The 21562-nt window shown below is 36.2% G+C and overlaps 2 protein-coding genes across 6 annotated transcripts; both read right to left on the bottom strand.

Moving 5' to 3' along the window:
- Nucleotides 1-4702: 4702 nt before the first annotated feature.
- Nucleotides 4703-7265, bottom strand: LOC108344285 (peroxidase 12-like). Its single transcript, XM_017582748.2, has 3 exons — nucleotides 6944-7265; nucleotides 6360-6545; nucleotides 4703-5557 (listed from the first exon to the last, which is right to left on the bottom strand). The coding sequence occupies exons 1-3, from the start codon at nucleotides 7196-7198 to the stop codon at nucleotides 4955-4957; spliced, it is 1044 nt and encodes a 347-aa protein (XP_017438237.1). The 5' UTR covers nucleotides 7199-7265; the 3' UTR covers nucleotides 4703-4954.
- A 2221-nt stretch (nucleotides 7266-9486) lies between these two features.
- LOC108345566 (cell division cycle 5-like protein) lies at nucleotides 9487-21049 on the bottom strand. Of its 5 annotated transcripts, none has more exons than XM_052866896.1 (5): nucleotides 20439-21049; nucleotides 18950-19767; nucleotides 12072-13787; nucleotides 10987-11268; nucleotides 9487-10575 (listed from the first exon to the last, which is right to left on the bottom strand). In XM_052866896.1, the coding sequence occupies exons 2-5, from the start codon at nucleotides 19124-19126 to the stop codon at nucleotides 9841-9843; spliced, it is 2910 nt and encodes a 969-aa protein (XP_052722856.1). In that variant the 5' UTR covers nucleotides 19127-19767; nucleotides 20439-21049; the 3' UTR covers nucleotides 9487-9840. The 5 variants fall into 5 exon arrangements, with proteins under 5 accessions (XP_052722856.1, XP_052722857.1, XP_017439656.2 ...); XM_052866897.1 differs by having other exon boundaries at nucleotides 18950-19196; XM_017584167.2 differs by having other exon boundaries at nucleotides 20761-21049.
- Between the last annotated feature and the right edge of the window lie 513 nt (nucleotides 21050-21562).

The raw sequence follows: 21562 nt of genomic DNA, 5'->3' as shown, positions 1-21562 counted from the left end.
ATCTTTCATTCTTCCATTTATTTCATATAGTTTCACCATGAATATGGTGAACTAAGCTTATTTTGTTGTTGGGGAATCAATGTAAATCTTTAGAAACTCTCTTGTATGGAATTTGTTCTTCAAGATCATTTATATGATACATGCTTTCTTTCATTAATAGTTAGGGTTTTTCTTCTTTGCTCAAAGCATGCATAGTTTAACTCATTCGATGTCATGATTATTGATTTTGTCGATATGGAGACGTACGAGGAAGTCTAGATCTAGGGAATCTCTCCCAATAGTATATTACCAACCTAGAGATAGGAGTATGATAGTTGGTTGTCTTTAAGCTTATGTTCACTATAATGCATGATTAATTGTTAGGGAGACAAGAGATTGTAAACTAGTGATTATGATTACGCTTTCTTCGCCGAGAGATCGGGTTTAAAGTAATTTAGAAAGTGGCATTAACATTAATGAAAAGATTGATGAATTCCTAAATACAAGAGAGTGGAAAAGATTAACTTGATAAACCCCAACAACATATTCATCCATATAATTCAACTCACGCTTTTGTTTCTCCTTGCCATTGATCATCATATGCATCCATATTTACTTTTCAGTCTTTTGCATTTAAAACCTATAACATTTTGTTCTCAAGTCTTAATTAATTAATTAATCACATAAGTGTCTAGGCCTTGAGTCTCTTGGGAAATGATACTTGGTCTTACCGAGTTTATTACTTGATCCGATTCGGTCACACTTGTCGAGGGTTAAACAAGTTTTTGGCGCCATTTTTCGGTGTTCATAAATTTGTCAACAGCACGCTGAGAGGAGCTCATGTGGAAATTCATGTGAGAGCTCACATGAAACTTCGGATCGAAAACACTAGCGGGAATGGGGTGCGGCGAGCTTCCCTCTCGACAGTTCCTCTTGGAAGAGGATTTCTCCCCTTCCTTCGATTTCCTCTTCTTCTCTGAAGAAGGAACGGCCATGGCGATCGGAGCGGTCCTAGTACAAGGCTCCAAGTCAACTACCATAGTAGGTTGTGCAACAGCCACCGTCACTTGTTCCGTAAGGAGAACCATCGAACGGATCTTGATAAACGCGGACGCGTGACTTAATGAAGCCGTTCGGGGGTCTCGAGCCTTGGAACTGCTCTCCCCTTGACGTTTGTGGGAGGAACTGAAACTAGTTTTGTGTGGCACCGGCAGAGACATGTAGCTTGAAAAGAAAACAAAAATTTAGCTAAGTTAAATAACAAGACCGAACACCATACCGAACGCCATCTGGTCAAAATCCTCATGACCAAGACACTCAACAAAGTCGCGGGCACTAAGGCGACAGGTAGGGTATTGATGATTCTCACGGCCTCCAGCTCTTGTCGGGTCACGCGACCGACTGCCCATGTGTTTATTTTTCGAGGGTCCCTTGTCCAATAAAAAGGGAACCAAGGGAGACCCGCTTCGTCATGGAATTCGGACTGACCGGCGTCTCTTATTATTACTTTAAAATATCGTGTCTTAAAATTCTTGAACGATTCACTATACGGTTTGAGCAGGGTTCGTCTATGGACAGTAGAAAGCGACACCCATCTTCGTCTCGTTAATGGTTGGACATTGAAATAATGAAGGAAAATCGCCACGAACGGAGTAATTTCCATAGCAGCACAGATCATTACAAAGGCTTGAATGGCCGCCCAGCCATTAGGATGAAGTTGAGAGGGGGCAACGTTTAAGTCACGGAGGACGACCGCTTGGAAAGCTGTGAACGGCACCCGGAGGAACAACCGACTAAACATGTAGGTGTACACAGAGAAGAAGTCTTCTTCACTGGTTCCCTTTCCATGAAAGACTCGCTCGTTCCGATGACTCACCCCCAGGCGGATCAAGCGAGCGTCCTCCATGTCGCATACTATATGTGACCGGTCGGCCCACCACTGAAGCTCCTCCCTAGTATTGTAGTCAGATCGAAAGGTAACGTCGTGGGAAGCCCATCCATACCCTTTGATGCGTGGCCAGCCACCGGACGGCTTTGCAATTTCTCGGTCAATACGAACGTCGCCCTTCAGTAGAAAGAGGGACATTGCATTTATGAACCTCTCTCCCCCGTAGAATGGTGACTCTGGTCTTGAATCTACTTCCCTCTCAGACTTCTCGAGGAAAGAAGACGACACTGAGGTAGAAGACTGATGGACAAATTTATGAACACCGAAATACGGCGCGACAAACTTGTTTAACAATCGGCAAGTGTGACCGAATCATTTCAAGTAATAAACTCGGTAAGACCAAGTATCGTTCTCCCAAAGGACTCACGGCCTAGTTTAGTTATGTGATTCGTTGATTATTTAAGACTTAAGAACAAAATAATTTGAGTTTAATATGCAAAACAGAAAATAAACATGTATGCATGAATTTGATCAATGGCTAAAACAAAATACAAATACTTCAATGGAATATATGGATGAGTATCTTGTTGGGGTTATCAATTTCATCTTATCCACTCTCATATACTTTAGGAATTCAACATTCTTTTCATCATTGTTAATGCCACTCTCTAAATACCTTGTCTAGAAGGCCTATCCCTAATTACGAGTTCATACGATTCCTAGCATTCCTAATAATTAGTTCTTTTAGTGCAGGAGCTTAACGGCAACCAATATACTATTGGGAGAAATTCCCCGGATCTAGACTTCCCCGTACGTTCCCGTATCGACAAAATCAATAATCATGCAGTGAATGAGTTAAACAAAGCAAGCATTGAGCAAAGAGGAAAAACCCTAACTAATGATGAAAGAAAGCATAGGTCTTAAATATAAGATATAAAAACAAATTCCATATATGAGAGTTTCACAAGACTACATTGATTCCCCAATAACAATACAAGGTTTAGTTCACCATATTCATGGTGAAACTAGATGAACAATAATGAAAGAATGAAAGATAAAACCCTAGAAAGGTGAAGAGGTAGCCTGAGCATCCAAGATCCTCCTTCAAAGGGATGGAAATGAGAGTATTTGCTTCGTCACAACCAAAGATACAAACCCTAGGACGTCCTAAAGCTTATATATTATTCTAAAATTACAGAAAATTTAGGCCCAAGCCCATAAGTATGCCGCTCAGCGGTAAAGTACCGCTCAGCGGTAAGTGCGTGAGTTGGTTTCTTCCCCTCAGCGGCCATTTCGCCCCTCAGCGGATCCCCCGTGAACTCTTGAGTGCCGCTCAACGGTAAACTGCCGCTGAGCGGCAGTTGCGGCTTCTCCTTTTGCACTTTTTGATGTCTTTTCTGATTCCATCTCTCTCCTTATTCACTTCTTTCACCAAATTCACCTTAAAACCTGCACAAAAACACTGAAATCAAGCATAAACCTGTCCAGCTCTCTTATTTCTGAAAATATGAATAAAAGCATGATTTCAAGCTAGTTTCTAAGGGTTAAAGGTTGCTTTTAGTATCAATTTCAAGCATAAAAATAACAGTTTTTCAACTGTTATCACAACCCCAAACTTAGAACTTTGCTTGTCCTCAAGCAAACAAAATGTAACTCAATCTTCTACCAATTCATATGATGGTTCACTCATTCAAAAATCTTCTTTTCAAGATAAGTAAAGACTTTAATCAAACTTATGACCGAGATTTCAATCAAGATGTGCACATGCTTTAGTGTTCACAAAGTTATTTAATATCCAACAAATGTTATTTTTCATGAATGATCAATCAATTAAGCATGGATGTTCATGTGCTCATGGAATACTTCCTCACCAGGTAAAGTGTTTCACTCACACTCAAGTGTATAAGAGGTGATCACTCATTCACTCCACTATCACAATGTCACATGAATCAACTTTGCCTTTCATTTAACCACAATCAAAAACATTAACAAGCATGTATCATCACAAGGACTTTTCAATGGCTTAAAATGTGGCTGGGCTAACAAGAAAATTGGTTTTTCTGGATCAGCTCTCTTATTTCTGAAAATATGAATAAAAGCATGATTTCAAGCTAGTTTCTAAGGGTTAAAGGTTGCTTTTAGTATCAATTTCAAGCATAAAAATAACAGCTTTTCAACTGTTATCAAAGACCGAGCGTCGCCACCTACCCCACCCTTGCCACCTTGGCCCGCCGACTCCTCAGACGAAGAAATACTAACTGCAGACATTATTAAGTTACCTTGGAAAAAGAATACACCGAACAGTTGGGAGAAAGGAAGAATGAAGAGTGAAAATGACAGTCCATGGCATCCGTATTTATAGACAAATTTTCGAAAATTGTCGCTTCACCACAGCCGTTAAGATCAACCATGATCAACGGTCTAGATCAAGCGACGTTCCCACTACCTAAGAAGGTGTTCGCGTGCACTTGTGACACGTGTTCTCCCGCCCAAACACCATTTTCAAAAACCAATAGGAACGTTCGGCCTCCAAGAAACACCTGACGGCTATTAAAACCCAACGTCACCTTCGTTGGCTAGGGCTTGAGGGGCCTAATGTACCATATGATCGGACGATTGTCACAGCTCACAAACTCCACATGACCTGATGGCCAATAAGGAAGACAAAGTGGTCGGTCGGGCGACCGGCTTCCTAAGCCCAAATGATTAATGTTAAGGAGATTAAGGTAAATCATGTTTAAGGGTATTGAACCAGGATTGGGCCCAGATTAAAATACCGCTAATCCTAAGCCCATGCCCAAAAACTATAAATATAAGTCAAAGGTAAAAGGTAGGTAGAGGCAATTAATGTGCATTTATTACTGTTATTGTCGTATTAGATAACCGAACGGTTCAATTACTGACTTTGGCATCGGAGTATCTTTAACAGGTACACCCCGACCGAACTAGGTGACAAGAGACCCAAGGAGCAAGACCAAACGGCGAAGAAGGACAAATTGTGAAGGTACTTAGTGACTCAATCCTATAACCGACACAATAAGCAAACAACAACACTAATATATAACAAACTATGGAACGAACATAAAATCAATTGGGTAATTGTACAATCTCATCCACAATAGACTTCACCATAGATCTCTCATCATTTATCAGATTACATTTCGCACGAATTTCACCTTGATTTTGAGTCAACACATCCAATTGGCTCATCTTTACAAAAGCATGAATGAATTTGTGGAAGAAGAAGGTTTGATTAAGTGCAAAGGCCTCTACCAACCCTTTTGTCCTCTTGTCTTTGAACAAGTCTTGGTCGGAAGTGAACAAACCTTGGTGATTCATCAAGTTAATGTAGTATTTGTTATCGAAGGTTTTGGGGGTTCTGAAGTCCAAACGAAAAGTGTTACGTGAGTATGTGGTAGGGCAAGTAGAATTAAGGAGTTTAGCTAAGGTTTTGTCCATGGTGGGATCTTGAGGAAAAACCCTGTTGTAGAATGTATGACAGTGGGCACGACCAATGGTGTGTGCACCTGATAAGGCAACCACATCTGTAACATCCAAGTTTTTGGATTCAAATGTTTTGAGTGTGACATCGGTGATGTTGTAGGGTAATGGAAGATTGTTTGTTTCTTCAATGCTGAAGTTTAGACTGTCTTGTCTTCCAAGTGGCACATTGAAATAGGGACCTCCAGACTGTAAAAAAATTCGAACATGATTAGATGAATTCTTTTGTAAGACTACTAAATATAAAAAATAAAAAAAATATATATTCTTTTATAAATAAATTATAAAATAATTATTGAAAGTATCGTATCAACTATATATAAAATAATATATAATGTATAAATTGTTACAAAAAGTATCTTACAAATTACTGATTAAATTATACTTAAAATTTATTTTTTAATAATAGTTTATATTAAAAATTTAAATATGAGTTTTTAAAAACTTAAATATAAGAGTTTGAAAGTTTTTCCTTAAAAGTAAAAATGATAAAGGTAAAACATCATAAGAAGATTATTTTAAGTTGAAGTGGAATCGTATTATTTTGTATTGACAATTATAAGTGATGTAAATATTTATATTGTATATTTCTAAAATAGTTGTAATTTATAAAGAAAGTTAATTTTAAGTTTTTTCTTACTTTTCTTTTAAAAATTTATTATTAGAAAACTCTTCTAAAGATACTAAAAGTAGAATGGCAAAAGTGTTCATATTGATAAGAAGTCATGTAAAAAAAGTCCATTTCAATATTATATAGAAAGAGAAAAAAATAAAGAAAGGAAATAGTAAAAGTCCATAGGGTCATTAGCAACCAATTGAAAATTATTAAGAATATAAGAATATCAATTGAAAGCAATCTAGAACTTATATTATTTGAGGCAATTAAAATTTAGGGTAATTCTAAATATATCATAAGGTAGCATATTTTTTTATCATGGAAAAGAAAAAGGGTATAAAAAAAGTAACTAATTAATAGAGATGATGAGATTACAAGAAAAACAGCATCACGAGCTGCCAAGACAGTGATATCTGCACATGAAACTATCCTTCCACACTGGTTGTGAACAACTTCTCTTAGTTCATCAATGGTCTGCACAGCCTTAGAGCTTATGCCTCTATTCAGTGGATGATCCCTTTCACCTGGATTACCATCCAGTAGCAAAGATCCATCACATCCCTTCAAATATCAACAAATTTTAATCACTCTTGGAATATAAAAAATGTTTGAAAAAAAAAATTGATTTAGTTTAAATAAATGTTAATCCTAATTTAATCTCACAAAATTAACTTTTTAAACTAAAATTAAATTAATTTTATATATACTCAATGTAAAGTATATATTAATAGATGATTTGATAACAGGTAAAACAAAAAGACCCAACAAATAACAAATTTAGCTACAATAAACTCTAACTCTAACTCTAATATTATATATATATATATATATATATATATATATATATATATATATATATATATATATATATATATATATATATTTAGAATGAAATGATGTGTTTTAGAAGGTTAAGGATGATAAAAGGGTAAGAAGCCTAAACCCTAAACAGAAGTCACCTGAACAAAACAATCATGGAAGAAAATGACGAGTAAGGCTGGAGCTTGCCAATGAGCTTGCTTGAACACATTTCTGAGATGCTTTATGACAATGCTTTCAAGCTTGGGACAGCTTTCGGAATAGAAGGAATATGATAATCCATTCACTACTGCCGGATTGCCTTCTGCCTCACACCAAATCAAGTAAGAACTAAATAGAATGGAAGAAATCAAGAACATGGAATTTAAACAACTGCAACAACTGGACTTAGCCATTATATTCTTTCTTTTCCTTTAGAGATTAAATCATCTGAATTATTTATAGAAGTAGGAACACACATCACTTAATGATTATAAAAACACCAATAAATAAAATCATAATAAAACAATAATCAAGCTTTTATATCGATTAAATATACATATATATAGACCTTTGGAATATTTCAACTCATAATAATCATCCCATCAGATAATTTGAGGAAATATAATGGAATTGTATTCTTTAATTATAATATCAAAATATCTTTTTCAACAGTAATATCTAATTGTAGTAAGTACATTTACAAAGGAAATAGTTAAGTTGATAAGAAAAATATTTTGATAATAATTATTATTTGATAAATTTATTATAATAATAAATTTTATATTAATAATGGTTATTTATTTGATGAATCTGTTAGAATAAAATAAAAGTTTTGTGGTCATTCATCTAATTGAATGTTTAATTTCTCATGAAAAAATAATTATGGATATCCTATTGTTTTTTAATGATTATTAAGAATAATGTATCTTTAAAATCTGTTTTAGTTTTTTTATATCAGACAGTTTATTCGAATATTGATATTGATACGCTTCTATGTTATTTTTTTATTGGAAGTGGTTTTGACAGTGATTGCAATGCCTATCATTCCCTTTTCTTGAAGAAAAAAAAAAGTCTTCAATAGGGTTCCTAAAGATCACGGGAAGCCGAAGTGAGTCTGCATAACACAAATGGCCAAATTTTCTTGTAAGCAAATTGGAAGTATTGGGAAGAAAATAAAATTATTCTTTACTTAATGAAAAGGAAATTCAAAGTCTTTTTAGTTTTCTTTTTATAAAAAAAAAACAATTTCATTAATGAACTAACATAGAGAAAATTCATTTCTTTTATCGTATAAATTGAGAATAATTTTACACGTGTAGAAAGAAATCACTCTCAGAGATAAAATATATTCTTAAAAGAAGTTAGTCTGTGGGTATATATAAAAATAATCCAAGTAGTCTGTGGGTATATATAAAAATAATCCAAGTAGTCTGTGGGTATATATAAAAATAATCCAAGTAACGTGACAAACAAAATATCGTAATTCAACTTCTGACTACATAATATTTTTATCCATTATGTCATTTTAATATTAATTATATAGTTATTATAGATATTATTATGTTATATTTTGTGTGTATATTAAACTTTTATTATACAATATAATATAAAATATTTTTTAACATGTATTGCTAAATATTTTTTGTGTAGTTAACTATAAATAATATCTAAAATTTCATACAGATATATTATTATAATTACAAAATTAAATATAATTTAGTTAAATTTATAAATTAAAGTTCTTTACATGTCACTACAAGAATGTTAATTAGTTATTAATTATTCTGTCATACCTTCCATAGAAATTCCTTATATAGAGACGGATTAGCAAAATATCTATGAAAGAATCATCTCTAATAGAATTCAAGAATGAAAAAAAATCTTATTGTTAAAAAAAGTACAAAAAAGTTAAAAAAAACACTACAATGATTTTGTTAACGTCTTTTATATAAATATCATGCAAATGATCAAATTAAATCAATTTAACATAAAATAGAACTTAATTAAAGCAAACAAACAAACTAAATAAAAACAAATACACGGACTATATTATTATGTAAGCCTAAGTCCATATTTTTATCACATATGTTGTGTTTAATGTGATAATCATCTTCAGAATCATATATAAAATAAATTAGCTTTATTTTAGTTTGCAATTTTTAATCTTTTAAATTTGAAAAATTACTACTTTTAATCTCTAGACTATAATATTAGAGGGTTAGAAAGGAGAACCAAGAGGAGGGAGGTGAGAATATTGATTTTTTGCATATAAGAAACTAGATTAGAAGTTGTGGAAAGGAATATGTTACATGCTTGGAAGAAAATGGTGTTTGGTTGCACATCATTGTAGAAATAGTGGCTACATGGAAAGGTTGCAAACACTATGGTAATTGTAAATCTATACTACTCATGTTATATTCAAAGAAAAAACAATCTGGGAGGAATTGTACTATCAAGAAGAGGTTGTATCAATGGAAAATGGTGTTGGTAAAGGATATCAATGTTGTTAGTAAAAAGGGGAGGAAATACAGGGAAAGGAAAGGGCTAGTGGAACTGATAAATTTACCTTTGATAGGCAGAAAGGAAAAGAGTATGTAGGATCTATAGGTTCCTAATATCATTTTAGTGCTTATACCATAAACATTTCAATTCATATTTTAAACATTATATATGATTATTTTTGCCTACAGATACCCATGAATAATTTAACAGTACACAGGTTCCAATAGGAACTAGCTCTAAGGTCTAATTAATTGATATAAAATCCTTTAACATTCTTATAAAAGTGCCGACATCCACTAAAAAGGGGACAACTATTGAAAGAACAAAAAAAATGGAGAGCAAATATCTCAATGCTCATAGCTTTATGTCAGAATCATAACATGTTCCAAACTTCAACTAGGAATGGATATCTTCATATGCCTTCAAAAAAATTAGCAAGACTCACTCTCCATGCAATCTATTCAGTTAAACATCCACTGAAATCTGAACCGAAAAACTACCCATCCTAATGTCTCTCCCTCTTAACTTTCAGAACAGCTACAAAGTGTCCAGCCTAATTTGCCTCCTCCGTGACAGCATTGGTTTCTTCCATGCTGCTCTCACCTGTGGTTACAGCATTCGCAACTACATCTTGATTGGGGCTATTTATTTCCATTGAAGCACCCATTTCTGACACGTTCTCCCCATTCTCAGTATAACCATCAGTAGGGCTACTACCTTCCACTATTTCAACAACATTCTCAGCAGCTGGTGAAGCATTTGCTAATTTAGCATCACTGTCATGTATTGTATGCATGTTATCAGAATCCACATTCATGTCATGGCTGGGGCTAGAAGTCGACTGGTCTTGCATAATCCCAACTTGCTGGTCAGAAGTTCCATCATGTGATGACTCGACTGTTATTGCTTGAGCATTTCCATCCTCTGCTGAGTGAGGTACAATACTCCCTGTATCCTGCACATCAGTGTCATTGACTTTGGTCTCATTGGTCTCAGCATGAGCATTGTTTGCTTCAATTTCTTTTTGCTGCTCTGCCTTTAATCTGCATTGGTTTATGATATTTTGCATCTTCTCCAGCTCTTCAATTAGACTCCCGTACCTGTTTTGCAAAGTTTTTTCAAGTTCCTTTTGCTTCTGTACTTCACTCCACAAATTGTTTATCCTGTGGGATGCTGCTAACTGCTCCTGATTTTGCAAAGCTTTAAAGCATTCTAACTCGGTTGCAGCTATATCCATATGCTTGAAAGTGGCCTCAATTTGCGGCCAGATACTTTTCTTTGCTCTCATCTGAAAATGCAATAGCCAAATTAAAATATATACAAGATTGAATGTGCAAACACTCAGGTAACGTGTATCTAGAATTACATATAAAAAAAACATTTATTTTGTCCAATAGCAAAAACCAAAGCACAGAATCCTGCTTTCTTCGTGTTCTCTCTCAATTCCCACCATTGTGAAACGTAGGAGTATTCCACTAACGAGTTGATTTCCCACTATCGTTATGAAACACTTTTCAGTTTGGCTTATTTATGGCCAAAACACAAATGAGAAATTTAAAAACTAACTTTCCAGAGGTAATAAAACCAATAAGATTCTAAAAAATTAGTGATACAATTAATACAAGCTTTGAAAGCAAAACACGAGACTTCATGTTTAATGTAGCAGCTCAGCAAGAAACAGAAATGTAGCATCACATACCTCGTAGCCTTGTGTGATAACAGTCACCTTCTTCTCAAGCCGTACCATCTTCTCCTTATCATCATCCAATTTCTTTCTCACATTCTCAAATTCATTTTGCAAAGCAGCTAGTTTTTCCATGTTCCCAGCAACACTAGAGAGACCATATGCATTACGGGTAGGAAAGTACATAAGATCATTGAGGCAGGTTCGATGTGCTTCAATAAATTCTTCAAGGGGCTCATTTTCATGTCCCATTGCGGCACAAAGATATTGGACTTCTTCCTTTATCAACTTATCAGCCTACCATAAATAAACAGAAAGACAAATAAATACTTTTTCCAATGATATCATAATCATAATTATATAGGAGCAGGAAAATTCACAGCTCATTATCAAAATAAAACACAATATCCATTACATGATAAATTAATTGCAGTGCCAATTGTGGTAAAATGCAAGGGCAGAACTTGGACAATTACATATGACTCAATGAATCTGATCTGACAATATCTGAAAACATGAACAAAAATTCAGATAAAAATGCACTAAATCCAACTTAAGTAAAGGAAGGATTGTAACAAAAATCTGAACATTTAAGATCCAATTCACAAGCTCTTTTCTTATACAATGACATTACAGAATAAAAAAAGAATACATTACAACAATCGTGTGGAATTGTTTGTTTCAAAATATTCACTGGGTTTCATAGTATTATGTTTTTTATTACTATACCTTCCTCTAAATAATTATCAACTCAGTGATAACTATCACAATAAGAAGAATTAAGACATATGAATTGATCAAAATGGAAAATTAAAAAAGTGATGGAACATTGACAGATCCAAATTATTTCTATTTCATTAGTCAGTTGAATATTTTGGGAGGTTTATGATGGAAGGGGAAACATAATTAAAAAATTGAGTAATAAAAATATAAAGTCATTATAGTCACTGAACCTTAATAAAAAAGGAGGTAATTTTCAACACAGAAGTCAAATCTTGTGCGTAATAAAGAGTGTAAGTTGAGCAAGTTACTTCCCATCAACAGAAGAAAATGAGATGTCATCAAAAAGGGAAAGGAAAAAGAAACAAGTCAGGACATACATCTTTCATTTCATCTTCCTCAAAATCTTCTATCACAGGGACCGCAGACAAATCTGCAGATCGCTTGACTCCTTTCTTTTTCTCCTTATTCACTTTATCATCAAGCGGATACTTAGCATTGTCATGCTCCAGTAAAGTTAGAAGCTCCTTTCTAATCATCTCATCAGCCTGCTCAATAGAGGTTGGTGGAACAAAGGAACTCTTGTCCCCATCAGATCTAATTAAGGAATTTCTTATAAGCTCCAATGAAGCAGCAGGGGGCCTAGGAAGTTCCCGTTGAAGGACCTTTGATCGTTTTCTAAGTAATGCCTGCTGTCTTGCCTCTTCTTCTGCTTTTTCTCTAGCTATCCTGTCAGACATATCCTCTTCAATCTTCTCCTCAGGCTCTTCGGCATCTTCTGTGACTGGTTCCATCACTATTTGGTACTCATTCTTGGGCTGAGGAAGGCTTCCTAAACCAGAACGCAGACTTCTTCTCATATCAGCCTGTCTCTGCAGCTCACGTTTAGTGCTTTCATGCATATTCATGTCCTCATTAATACGTAGTTCATCCCTCAAAGGAGTCCCCTTTGGTGTCATGCTAAAAGAAAAACCATCTCTTGTTGGTGTCATACCAATTCTTGGAGTGAGACCTGCACCTCCAGGAGTTGCAGATGGGGTCAGCATTGGATTTGGAGTCTGAATGTCTTTTTTCTTAGGAGTGACACCAGAAAAATCTGAAGGATGCAACTCCGGATTCTCTCCTCCCAACAATGGTGTTTGAGACTCCCTCAACCTGGCAAGATTTTCAGCTTCCATCATAATAGCATCTCCTTTACCAGATGGTGTTCTCTGAGGGGTTCGCAAAGGAGTCACTCCTTGACCGGGTGTCTGTGCATAATTAGCCAGAAGAGCACGTGTAGCACCACTACCTTCAGTAAGTTCCTGACTCCCTGCAAGGTCACTAGCATAACCCAACTTAGCAATTTCATCCAATTCTTGATCAGATATCTGGGGTGGTGGAAGCATCAATTTTGACCTCTTTCTTACTGTCTCTGGATCATTCAATTTGTTGGCATGCAATATGGCAGATGGGGCATCTTGCCTTTGTGCAATTTTATTTTTTGCAATGTCCTGCTTTCTTAATTGTGCCTCAATATCAACCCTCCTTTTCCCCTCAAGTTCTTCAATCGTAGTAGGGAACTTGGGCTGTTCCACTGGTCTATCTTCATCTGCAACATCGAAAAATCCTGGAGGAGGCCTTTTCTCAAATGGAATTTCTGCATTGTAGTCTATTCCTTTCCTTTTTCTCTTTCGCTGCCTGATATCAATTCCAGCCGCCTTCAATTCCCTCTTCTTTTGTAGGGAAGCAAGCCTCCTTGCTTCCTCAAGCTGTTTCTCCCTAGCTTTCCTTTTTGCTTTCTTTCCCTTTGTGTTGGCTAATCGGGCTCGTGCTTCAGAAAGCATCTCCTTTTCATCCTCATCCATATCAACAGGATCAGGCCGTGCAGGTTTTGACTCAGGGTTTGGATCAATCTCCCCAGGACGCAATTTTCGAGGATCATCACCAGGCTCATAGTTCTCATCTTTTACACAGGCTGCATCAAGGAGCTTCTCATACCGCTCAAGACACTGAGAAGGTGTACGACCTACAATTGGAGCAATTGTTCTCCACTGAGTGGGCATGAGCTTAGCAAGATGAAGTAACTTCTCATCCTCTTCTCTAGTCCACTCAGTCTACACACAAAGCATCAAATTGAAAAAATCACTCCTTATTAGCGAAAAGCCAGATAGTAAAATCTAAAATGTGGAAGACAAAAGCTGTAGATGGAAAAAATCAATTAAAAATAGCTTGTAACTAACATAATGGAAAATTAGTAGGATGTAGGTTTCACATCATATAAGAAAGCTTAAAAGTGTAAGAGTAATACCAATGAGCAAAATATTACAACCACTACCCATTTTTTACAGAGTAACAAAAAAGGATAAACTTGAATTAAACTTCTCCTAAACTTTGTGTTAGGATATTTATCTTATTTTATCATCATTATAGTGTGTCAAGGGTTACCCTATTTATCATGATTATAATATGTCTAGGATTACCCTATTTATCATGATTATATTGTGTCTAGGGTTATCCTATTTATCATGTACTTGTGTATCAATTTATTCTTATAAATAGAAAATTGTGAGAGGGATCAATCAAGCCCTCTAGAATTATTTTACAGTTTCAATCTTAAGTTGGTATCAGAGCGGGTCGATCACGCTCTGGTTTCTGTCTCGTAATATATATCTCTCCGGCGCCACAGTTCTTCGTCGCCTGCCACTGTCCGCCGCTGCCCGCCGCCGGCCACCGTCAACCGTCGGCCACCGTCGTCCGTCGCCGTCTACCGTCGCCGGCCACCGTCGTCCGTCGCCGCCGGCCACCGTCGTCCATCACTGTCACAGTTTCCTTCGTCTAAACCCTTAGGGTTTTCTTGTTCCTCGCTAGTACTATTCGTCTTCTTCAGAAGTGGCGTCTAGCAGTACTCTTTCCTTCTCTGGAAGTCCATCAATTACCTCCGAGAAGCTAAATGGAAAAAATTATCTATCATGGTCTCCTGCCGTTGAAATGTGGTTCCTTGGCCAAGGGCATTATGACCACCTTGAGCGAGATGGAAGCCATGTGCCTCTGAAAAAGTTGATCAATGGAAACAAGCAGATTTCCAGTTGTGTGCCCTGTTATGGCAATCAGTGGAACCCAAACTTTTTGTATCTTTGAGGGCTTTCAAAACTTGTCACTCCTTTTGGAAGAAAGCCCAAAGCATTTATGCCAACGATATTCAACGTCTCTATGACACTACGAACAAGCTTGCAGCTCTTAAAATGGCAGACCATGATATGGTGTCCTTCATGGCTGAAGCCCAATCTGCTGTCGAAGAACTTAGGATTTTTTGGAAGTAGATCCATGAGAGGATATCAAAAAGAAACTAGACAAATTTTACATGGTGTTGATCCTTCGTGCCCTACATCCCGATTTTGATCATCTCAGAGATCAACTTCTAACTAGTCATGAGGTCCCTTCTATGGAAACATTGACCACTCGCCTTCTGTGTGTCCCGATATCTCAAACTCAAGAAGCGCATGAACTAGTGGAACCATCTGTCATGGTTGCCACACGAGGAAGAGGAGGACGTGGTACTAGAGGAGGAGGATGAGGAGGTCGGGGACGTACTCAATGCACATATTGTAAAAGGATGGGTCATACTCAAGAGAATTGCTACTCCTTACATGGTTTCCCTTCCAAAACCGCCAATATTTCGAAGACTGAAACTTCCACTTCGAAAACTGAAACCTCCACTTCTATGTTTTCTGAGGATGAATATCAAGAGTATTTAAGGTTAAAGTCTAACAGCTTGGCACAACCATCTCAATCTCCAATACATCAACCGCCTGCGTTTCTCAATCTATGGAATGTCAAAATTCATGGATAATTGACTCAGGTGCTTCTGATCACATTTCTGGTAATACCTCTTTGTTCTCATCTATTTCCTTTCGAGAAAAACCTCATTTCATAACCCTTGCAAATGGATATAAAACTTCTTCCAAAGGAGTCGGTCATGTTTCTTTGTCTCCCTCCCTCAATCTCAACTCAATCCTTTTTGTCTCTAATTGCCCTTTAAATTTAATTTCCTTAAGTCAGTTGACTAAAATGTTAAGTTGTTCAATAACCTTTGATCATAAATCTTTTGTTATACAGGAGCGTGGTTCGGGGAAACAGATTGGAGAAGGATATGAAGCTGGCGGATTATACCATTTTGGATCTCGTCCAAGGGTGTCTTGTGTTGTTGCTCCTAATCCTAAAGTGCTGCATGATCGACTTGGCCATCCTCATTTGTCAAATTTAAAAAAGATGTGTCCTGAACTTAGTGGTCTCCAAACCTTAGAATGTGAGTCATGTCAATTAGGAAAACATGTTAGATCTTCCTTTCCTAAAAGGTCTCAATCAATATCTAATTCTAGTTTTTCCATCATCCATTCTGATATATGGGGACCTAGTCGTATCTCCTCCTTTGGTTTTAGATATTTTGTTACATTTATTGATGAATATTCAAGATGTACTTGGGTTTATCTTATGAAAAATCATTCTGAATTGTTAGCTATCTTTACATCCTTTTTGAATGAAATCAAGAATCAATTTGGTCAAGTAATCAAAATATTAAGAAGTGATAATGCAAAAGAGTATTTCTCATCCTCCTTTTCTGCCATCTTGAGTTCCCATGGTATCTTACATCAGTCTACTTGTCCTCATACACCACAACAAAATGGTATAGCAGAACGAAAAAATAGACATTTGGTTGAAATTGCTCGTACCCTTTTGCTTGGTGCCCATATTCTTGTCCATCACTGGGGGATGCCATCTTAACTTCATGTTATCTTATTAATAGGATGCCCTCCTCCTCTCTTGATAATAAAGTCCCTTTCTCCATTTTGTTTCCTCATGATCCTCTCTTTCATACATCTCCCCGAGTGTTTGGCTGTGTATGTTTTGTTCATGACATGTCTCCAGGTCTAGACAAACTCTCCGCTCGCGCTCTCAAATGTGTCTTCTTAGGCTATTCTCGACTTCAAAAAGGATATCGGTGTTACTCTCCTGAAACTAAGAAGTATTACATGTCTGCCAATGTCACATTCTTTGAACAGACTCCTTACTTCTCTCCATCTGTTCAGGATGTTTGTATCCTCCAACAGGTCCTTCCTATTCCAATGGCTGGGTCAAATAGCTCCACTGTCTCTGTCATTCCAAGTCTTGATCACAATCCTTCTACTCCTGTTTCTCCACATACTAAGATCATCCCACACAGGGCCCCAATGGATAGTCCACCTTCCCAAGACAATGGTGTATCTCCTACTTCAGATTCTTCTCCCTCGTCACCTCCTCCCACGCCTCCTGGTGCAAATGATTCAGCATGGCCTATTGCCCTCAGAAAAGGTACTCGTTCCACTCGGAACCCTCATCCCATTTATAATTTTCTAAGCTATCATCGATTGTCGCCCTCCTATTTTTCTCTTTTATCCTCAGTGTTCTCTGTTGTTATACCCAAGAATGTGAAAGAAGCACTTGATCATCCTGGATGGCGACAAGTTATGATTGCAGAAATGCAGGCTCTTGACCACAGTAATACTTGGAAGCTGGTGCCCCTTCCCCCAGGAAAAAAGGCGGTTGGTTGTCGATGGGTGTATGCAGTTAAAGTTGGCCCTGATGGTGAAATTGATCGGCTCAAAGCTCGGCTTGTTGCAAAAGGTTACACTCAGGTTTATGGTCTTGATTATTGTGACACTTTCTCTCCTGTAGCCAAGATGACTACTATTCGTCTCTTCTTTGCCATGGCAGCCATTCGTCACTGGCCACTTCATCAATTGGATATCAAGAATGCCTTCCTACATGGTGATCTTGAGGAAGAAGTTTATATGGAGCAACCTCCTGGGTTTGTTGCTCAGGGGGAGTTTGGTATGGTATGCAAATTGCATCGATCTCTATATGGCCTCAAGCAATCCCCACGTGCTTGGTTTGGAAAGTTTAGCTCCATTGTTCAAAAATTTGGGCTAAAACGCAGTGAAGCAGACCATTCAGTTTTTTATTGTCATTCTTCTCTCGGGAAATGTGTTTACTTAATAGTATATGTTGATGATATTGTCATTACAGGAAATGATGCTGTTGGAATATCTCAACTAAAAGAGTACTGGTGTAGACATTTTCAAACCAAGGATCTTGGAAGTCTCAAATACTTCTTAGGCATTGAAGTAGCGCAATCAAAAGATGGAGTTGTAATCTCCCAAAGGAAGTATGCTCTTGATATATTACAAGAAACAGGCATGATTGATTGTAGACTGGTAGACAGTCCCATGGACCCAAACCAGAAATTAAGGACAGAAGAAGGTGAATTATTCTCCGATCCAGAGAGGTATAGGAGGTTGGTTGGCAAACTGATTTATCTCACTATCACAAGGCCAGATCTATCCTTTGCAGTTGGAGTGGTTAGTCAGTTCATGCAGGCTCCATGTGTTGACCATTGGAATGCTCTCATTCACATTCTAAGGTATGTAAAGAAGGCTCCCGGGCAAGGATTGTTAAATGAAGATAAAGGAAGCATTCATGTCTCTGGGTATTGTGATGCAGATTGGGCAGGTTCACCTATTGATAGACGGTCTACAACAGGATATTGTGTTTTTCTGGGAGCAAACATTATTTCATGGAAAAGTAAGAAACAGAATGTAGTAGCTCGATCAACCGCGGAAGCCGAGTATAGGGCAATGGCATCACTAACATGTGAACTTATATGGGTGAAACAATTCCTTCAAGAGGTTAAATTTTGTGACATCCATACTATGAAGATGTATTGCGACAATCAATCTGCTCTCCACATTGCATCAAATCCGGTGTTTCATGAGAGGACTAATCATATAGAAATTAATTGTCATTTTGTTCGTGAAAAGTTGTTGACCAAAGAAATATGTACTGAGTTTATTGGGTCAAACGATCAACTCGCAGATGTATTGACCAAGTCATTAAGGGATCCTCGGATTGAGTTTATTTGTTCCAAGCTTGGTACATACAATTTGTATGCTCCAGCTTGAGGGGGAGTGTTAGGATATTTATCTTATTTTATCATCATTATAGTGTGTCAAGGGTTACCCTATTTATCATGATTATATTATGTCTAGGATTACCCTATTTATCATGATTATATTGTGTCTAGGGTTATCCTATTTATCATGTACTTGTGTATCAATTTATTCTTATAAATAGAAAATTGTAAGAGGGATCAATCAAGCCCTCTAGAATTATTTTACAGTTTCAATCTTATGTCTTTGGATATAATATACAAAAAGAAGTAGGAAATTGAGATGAGAGGTACCTTCTTTATGGAGGGATCAAGCCACTCGTACCAACGAGCTTTGCATTGCTTGGCAGATTTGCGAACAAGGAGCGAAGAGATTCGAGCCCACTGATTCTTACCATATTTCATAACAGCCGCTTTCAGGATTTCATCTTCGGTGTTTTTCCAAACACCGCCCTTTATCATAATCCTCATCTTTGCTTCAACTACAGACAATATAATCTACGAGTATAATATGTCCTCGACAGGTTATGCAATCTAGAATCTGTAACATTCATAAAGGCAACACATAATCCTTTTAGTGTACAAACTGTATTTTCTATTTACAATCACACACTACAATTTTTTTCATTACTTTTCCATTTTCAATTCAGCCCTCTCTCTCTTCCAATATATGCTATCATGATGGATGATAGCCATGCACACCGAACAAAGTTTTTATTCATCATGTGTCGGAGAACAAAAACACTTAGAGACATTAATGATAGCTAGTAGCAGAACTTATTAAAAGCATATATTATAGCTCATACATGGATCAAATTCTTCCAACGGACAAAAGGAAAAAATTTCATTCAATTATTGGTGCTTTGCTTTTATCCTAATCTATGTTTGACTATGTCTAGAAGCTTCCCTTTATTATATACCCCACTGCATAACTTCAAATACAAAAAATGTAAAAATTAAGTCACAATATAAATTGGTAAGTTAGAGGCGAAAGAACTGATATTTCTAAACCCATATACATAGCTGGACCCATATACTCCCTTTCGTTGTGGACTGTTGCAGTGGGAAGAACCTTAGTAACCATCAACTAGGGCATAAGCTAGTAACAGGACCTAAAAGTTGAAAATATAAGAATCACAATCTAAAATTAAGATCAATTCAGCAAAAACACCTAAAATGAATGAACAAACAAAGAATTATAGGATAAAAACAAAAATCTGAATCAGATTCACAAAGGATTGGTGCAAAGAGTCTTGATTACCATTCAGAAGGACATTATGTGGAATTAAGCTCACTTTGGGGTCTTTTAGTTCATTTTCAGAACTTAAAGTTAGTAATCCTCACTTAATTCAACAAACCAAGGCAAATCCAACTCAAATTTATGCTTTTAACCAGCATCAAATGCTTTTAACCAGCATCAAATACTAATATCTATTATGAGTACAAGTAAAAGTAATTTCCTATTCTACAAACACCATTATTATCCTGTATAATTCAAACCAACAAGACAGAAACCATGAATCAATCCTAAAACCTAATTCATCACAGACAAAAATCATAAAAGAAACTGAAATGGACAAAATCAACGTAAGAAACCCAAACTAAAGATACAAGAAACAAAAGTAATCATCAAATTTTAACAATAAATTCCAGAATCAAAGAATATAAGTGCTAGAAAAATAAACTCATGCAAGAATTCGAATAACAGAATTGTAATATTGGACAATAACACTAACAGGAAACTCAGAATTCATTAAAATGTGATAGCAAAAGTACACAATACCGGAAACACTAAGAAATCTCACGATCTGTCACCCTGCGAGCACCTCAGCGAAATCCAACAACAAAGAATAATGTTTCTACACTACCAAAAGCTAAAACAACTACTACGAACTGAGAAAGACGAATCGAAAGGAAATTGAATCGGACGAACCCTAGCTATGCTAACTCCAAAAGTCAAAAACTGAAACTAACTCTACTCCCAACAATACCGAACTCTGTACATCTCTCTCTACATTCCATTCCACCGTTCAGAAAATTATTACTAGCCCTTTTATAGGGTCAGAACCAAAGAAAAAAGGAAAGGGGTAAAAGGAATGGAAAACCTTCGACGCTTTTGCTCTTCACGATTCAACGCTTTTTCTCTCCTGTTTGCGAACCACGCCTATTAGCCCTCCAATCATCTTCTTTCTTTTTGCCGATTCATCACCCTACACGTGCCTCTTGTTCGTCTTTAAGCTTCTGGGTCCAGAATCGCACGAGCCATGGAACTTTCTCTACCTCTTTCGTTCTCGTGAAACCCTAGCACATGGGTTTTCGAATTTGCAAATGAACACTTGAGCATTACCCCCAAAGGAATCAGACTAGCCAAAACGACAGTGTCCGAATAAATCTCAAAGCCCAAACGACAGTGTTTCATGCTGCTTCTCAATGGTTGACCAGCTACTCCTTTGACCAAGAACATTACTGCAAAAAGAAGAAAATGAAAAAGGAGTAAATAACAAAAAGATAAAAATAAAATTTAGATGTTTTCTTAACAATTTTTGCTCAACGGACAACTTCTTTTTTTTATATTAAATATACAAACTAATAAAATAATAACAGATAGTCTATTGTCAAAAAAATATTAAAAAAATTGTTAACTTATCATATTTGAAAATAAAACCTATATAAGTGAATGAAATTTTTATTTTTATTTTCATAATTTTTTTAAAGGTAAAAAAATAATTCTTTAAAAACCAAATTTATTTAGTTAAAAAGAAGAAATTAACCCTAATTTTATTAAAAATCTATTTCCACCTTTTTACAATAATCTATCCTATTACTAAAAAATTAAAAACTAAAAAAACTTAAGAATAGAGTTTTATCACAAAAAAGAAGCAAAGTTTGGGAGTTATCACAATTATT

The sequence above is a fragment of the Vigna angularis genome, chromosome 8 (assembly GCF_016808095.1).
Source record: "Vigna angularis cultivar LongXiaoDou No.4 chromosome 8, ASM1680809v1, whole genome shotgun sequence".
Classification (NCBI taxonomy): Eukaryota; Viridiplantae; Streptophyta; class Magnoliopsida; order Fabales; family Fabaceae; genus Vigna; species Vigna angularis.
This window is presented reverse-complemented; position numbering and strand designations above follow the sequence as displayed.

Coding starts and splice junctions, on each gene's coding strand:
- LOC108344285 (XM_017582748.2), bottom strand. CDS start 7,198: ATGGCTAAGTCCAGTTGTTGCAGTTGTTTAAATTCCATGTTCTTGATT. Junction 6,546..6,943: donor TCCATGATTGTTTTGTTCAG/GTGACTTCTGTT, acceptor TGATATTTGAAG/GGATGTGATGGATCTTTGCT. Junction 5,558..6,359: donor CTCGTGATGCTGTTTTTCTT/GTAATCTCATCA, acceptor ATTTTTTTACAG/TCTGGAGGTCCCTATTTCAA.
- LOC108345566 (XM_052866896.1), bottom strand. CDS start 19,126: ATGAGGATTATGATAAAGGGCGGTGTTTGGAAAAACACCGAAGATGAA. Junction 13,788..18,949: donor TTGATCCCTCCATAAAGAAG/GTACCTCTCATC, acceptor CTTTGTGTGTAG/ACTGAGTGGACTAGAGAAGA. Junction 11,269..12,071: donor AGGAAGATGAAATGAAAGAT/GTATGTCCTGAC, acceptor TATTTATGGTAG/GCTGATAAGTTGATAAAGGA.